The sequence below is a fragment of the Nasonia vitripennis genome, chromosome 2, assembly GCF_009193385.2.
Source record: "Nasonia vitripennis strain AsymCx chromosome 2, Nvit_psr_1.1, whole genome shotgun sequence".
NCBI lineage: Eukaryota > Metazoa > Arthropoda > Insecta > Hymenoptera > Pteromalidae > Nasonia > Nasonia vitripennis.
The window spans coordinates 23,560,142-23,564,704 of NC_045758.1; the positions used below are offsets into that span (position 1 = coordinate 23,560,142).

At 42.6% G+C, this 4,563-nt stretch overlaps 1 protein-coding gene across 1 annotated transcript; it reads right to left on the reverse strand.

The window, feature by feature from the left end:
* Positions 1 to 1,125: 1,125 nt before the first annotated feature.
* Positions 1,126 to 2,446, reverse strand: LOC100121228 (mitotic spindle assembly checkpoint protein MAD2A-like). Its single transcript, XM_001604773.6, has 3 exons — positions 2,097 to 2,446; positions 1,683 to 2,012; positions 1,126 to 1,569 (listed from the first exon to the last, which is right to left on the reverse strand). The coding sequence occupies exons 1-3, from the start codon at positions 2,176 to 2,178 to the stop codon at positions 1,373 to 1,375; spliced, it is 609 nt and encodes a 202-aa protein (XP_001604823.1). The 5' UTR covers positions 2,179 to 2,446; the 3' UTR covers positions 1,126 to 1,372.
* Between the last annotated feature and the right edge of the window lie 2,117 nt (positions 2,447 to 4,563).

Sequence of the window (4,563 nt, forward strand, 5' to 3'; positions counted from 1 at the left end):
CAAAAAAAAAACAGCTCACACGCTCGTGATTTACCGGACGACCATCAGAAATTAAAAATCGCCCCCAATCAAGAAAAAGCATTTAACAAATCGAGGGGCCGACTTCGGCAAAGCGCAAGTAAAGCATAAACGCGGGAAAAAAGACACCGTGTCCCGCCTCTCTCTTTCTCTCTCTCTCTCTCTCTCTCTCTCTATCCGTTACGCTCGATCTCTCGCACTGCACACTCTTCTCTCTCTCTCTCTCTCTCTCTCTCTCTCTCTCTCTCTCTCTCTCTCTCTCTCTCCACATAACATATCGGTCCTGGCGATCGTGCGGCAGTTGGCAGCCGCGGCGGGAGGCTCTTTGCTCTTCCCTACGGTCCAGGTGCTACCTACGATGCTGCTGTACCTATATACAACCCCGAGACTCGATGATCGATGACAGGTCTCTTTCTCCCTCAGTAGCTACCGACGGCTTCCATAGCGGGAAATTCGTAAATCCGGAGGTCGGCTGCTGCTACTCTCTCGCAAATACGATTACGCGTGCAAGAGGATGCCTCTCGTATGCTTACGTATATAAGAGCGCGCGTGGACAGATGTTTGCTTCTTGGAGCGAAGCTTGTATTTCGAGGCGGTTTTTCGACGCGTGAAATTCGCTTCATACCTTTACAAAGTTTCGTGTCGAGCTTGAATAATGAGGGAGAGACAATTATTAGTCGCTGTATGCTGAACAATCGCCTACACCCTCTTCGCTTTACAATAATTATGGTTGATACTCGCGACGACGACGGAACGTAACCGAAAGAAATAACGTAGATTCACAAAGGTATTACATTTCTCTGAAAATGGAATACAAAGAAGCCGATATTTTCTTGATAAACTTCCGTCACTCTGCGACCCGAGAGCACCTATAAATATTGACGCACCAGATTTCAGACAAAGCTGACCAAATAATTTCTGGCGCTGGTCCTCGGAGCCCTGATTATTTAGGCTACACCATGGGAAACTTCAATTCCGCGGTCACCTTTTTCTTTTAGCCGAATTACAACACATAGACTGAGAACGTCTTTCCTCTACGAATTAAAAAAAAAAAAAATATCAGGCATTAATAGTTCTACTCGGGCAAAATGTTTTCAAGAAACAAAATTTCAAATATGTAATTTATTACATTTTGCTTCCATACAAACTTATAAGCTTTTTAAAAAAACTATGTTTTTAATAATGATGTAATAGATTACACTTTGCCTTGATGCAAAATTAAGAAATGTGAATCACTGTTTATAAAATATTAAATAATACTCATTGTTGCAAATAGAACTACTTATAAAAAGTTTTAATGATTGTTGCTTATGCTTCACAGATATGCTCTCTTAATATAATATCCTTTAAGGATTTAACTTCTGTACGTCACTTTGGTTGCACACTTGTGCAAAGAGGTTGAGAAGTCCTTGAAGACGAATTCTTCACTATTATTCACGGCGATTGAGCCATGATAGGTGGTCCAGCCTGGCAGGCTGAATCCTTTCTCAAATACGAATAGAATACGAAACTTTGATCCTGCTTCAATAATTGGTAGAAAGCTAACACTTCCTAAAATTATGATATGTTTGTTATAAATATATCATATACAAAATAATTTGTGGGTAAATGTGAAGGAAAAATGAGTTATTCTATAGTAAAACCAATTGTATGTATAAGCTTACCTAACACCTGTTTCAACACAGCACGAATCTCAGCCTGGACTAAAGTTATGTTCTTCGATCCCATTTGGTTGTTGTTGTTTTTTTCAGATTTGTCAGTCTCTATTTCGAATTCCCATTTCTCAATGACAGTGTCAGTATATTTTTCAAATAGCGCAAGGATTACCCTTTTCAATCCGTTGGAGGACATAGCTTTTTCAGCGTCTTGTAATATATGTCTGACACTACTGTCATCTTTCATCATCATAATTGGTAGGCCATACTTGTTGACCATTTCGAATTCGTCAGGTCTGCATACATCACGTTGAAACAGAATGCTGTTGATAGCGAATGCTGCAAATTTTATCGAGAAAACCCTTCAATAGCAACAAAACGAGCATCTCTTTGTTTCAGCTTCTTATACATAATAATACTTACAAAGGTAGTCTTTGATCACCACGGCAGATCCTTCGAGGGTTAAGCCTTTTGTGGCTTGTACTGGTGCTACGGGTAGCGGCATGATGTGGCTGATGCGTTAATGTCCGTCGACGCTTTCTTTACGAAATTCACAACTTGTTCTAGTCAAATCGTTGATATTGCGCGAGCACGAAAACTATGCTGCTGTCCAAATTGTGTACCGCGTGATAAGTAGAAAGATAAATACTTATATATAGACACAACTGACTCGTCGAAATTGCGATTCGTAATGATGGAAGAACGCAACAAGTCTCTGCGCGCGCTCGACTTTCAACGGTCGAAAACAAGAGTGCAGTTAAACAAAGGAACTCACCTTGTGATCGCGCCTCGCGGTCGCGGATATAAGTACCTAAAGTGGCGCCACTGTTCCACATTGAAGGAAGAGGAAATCGCATTGTCATATTTGCCATAGGGATATTATCGTTACAGAGCTCTAATAAAGGTTGGTATTTTTTAAAAGTAAATTTGTCGCCCGCTATTTTCGCCATGGACGCTACGCCACGCTGGACTTTGTCACGTGATCGACTCTGTATAAAATGCAAAAACTTGACCGCAGGTCCAGAGATATACCCCTTCAGCAGAGAGATAAGATTCCTCGTTTGAAATTAATTACAATAAGTGTCGCGCAGAAATTGTATAGGTCTGACGTTGGATCGAGTAACTAAACGTATTCAGTTGGAAGATAATAATTTAATCCGAGAAAGAAAACGGATCAATAAAATTCAATTATAAAATGTTGCGGGAAATTCAAAAAATGTTCACATGAACTTCGCCTTAGTTCTCGCAGACACCTTACGTTTAATAATTATAATCACGTACTATATACTCGACTGTTCTTTGATTGGAAAAAGTCGGGAAGAATATCGTCACGGCTTATCGCGTCAAGGGCTAACGTCCCATCTCAGCTCTTTCTCTCCGTCTTCGCGAGAGCGATTGACGTCGATTGGACATTTTTATTGCCTTTCCAGGCTGCGACGGGAAGATGATATTGTTAGAGGGGCCGAATTCGGTTATTTCCCGTTCGACGGAAGGATGTCTATTATAGCGCTGTATCGTAGAGAATAGACGGCTGGCTTATTGCATTTTCGGTCGTGCGCCTCGAAACATCGTTCATTAAAAAAAAAAAAAAAAACAAAAACATCTTTATAGAGCAGAGTTTTAACGTTTCGAATAAAACGATAAAAGATATACTTTTACACATCACAGCCTCTTCTCCCTTGACGGTGAAAAAGCCCGCGCATTTCGAATCCTCCCGCACAACGCGCGCGAATGTAAAAATTCAAAAAAGTCGAGTCGAGAACTCAAGGCGCTCATCAGCCATCTCCCCCGCAGCCTTCAACGCAAGTTCAGTCACGTGTACGTACGCAGGGTGCAGTTATCCACGCCGTATAAAATATACAGTATAGGGGATTTAAAACGGCTGCGTGCGCCCTTATGCACGGTACAGGTATAACGTTCGAGCGGTAGCACCGCGGAGCGAGGGATTTGTTTTCCTGCAGTAGCGTGAGCTTGCGTTTCTCGATCGCTTCGCTCGAGAGATTTCTATACGGGGGTTGGGTTATTTCAACGGATTTCGATTTTTAATCCAAGCGACGCTCTCCTCGTTATATACTGTCTGCATCGGGGGATGATTAATTAGTCGAGGGCTATTATCGGGACGACGCACAGTCTCGTTACGCGTTTTAAATTTTAATTACCGATCGGTGTACACTGGATAACGATAAGTACGCGATAGTAAACTGCTAATCTAGTGGTGACTTTTACGCGCGCATCAATCTTACGTTATGTAATCATTTCGTCAAAGCAGAAGCCGAGCGTTTAAAAATTACATTCCTCCCAGGAAACATCCCATAACTCCCGCCAAAAAACATAAAGACTTCCTAAACCTCTCGATCAAGCATCATCAAACGCCGCTGCACAAAAGCACCTGGATACGCACACACAGATCGAGAGAGAAGTGAAAAAAAAGAAACGTCCCATTCCGAGGACTCAAAAACTCTATTATCCCTCTCCCCCACACAGCTCAGCTCAGTATAGATATAGCATAGTGCGTGTAAATACACGCGCGCGTTAGTTTCTTCGTCGGGACACACAGCGTCGTCGCGTGGCTCTCTCTCTCTCTCTCCCTCAGCACATAATGCGAGTTGACAATGCAAAGCCAGAGAGCTGTCTCTCTCTCTCTCTCTCTCTCCCTTTTTACGAGGAGGGAAACAGCTGTTGGCCGACAGCAGCAACGACCTGAGGGATATGCTGGAAGCGTGCTGGCTATACGTATATAGTGGTGGAAAGAAAGGGAGGGAAAAAAGAGGTTACCACCTGGCGTCTTCCTCGGCTTAGGCTGCGTCCACAATTGAGCCTATACGTTAGGGTTTACGTAGAACATAACGTTTTGGGCAGTACTGCCAATCCACTGTAGCAGACTGCAGTT

Bases quoted from the DNA above. Each gene is read 5' to 3' on its own strand.
- LOC100121228 (XM_001604773.6), bottom strand. From the start codon at position 2,178: ATGCCGCTACCCGTAGCACCAGTACAAGCCACAAAAGGCTTAACCCTC. The intron at 2,013-2,096 runs GTAAGTATTATT...TAAAATTTGCAG, and splicing joins GGTGATCAAAGACTACCTTT to CATTCGCTATCAACAGCATT. The intron at 1,570-1,682 runs GTAAGCTTATAC...TCATAATTTTAG, and splicing joins TGTGTTGAAACAGGTGTTAG to GAAGTGTTAGCTTTCTACCA.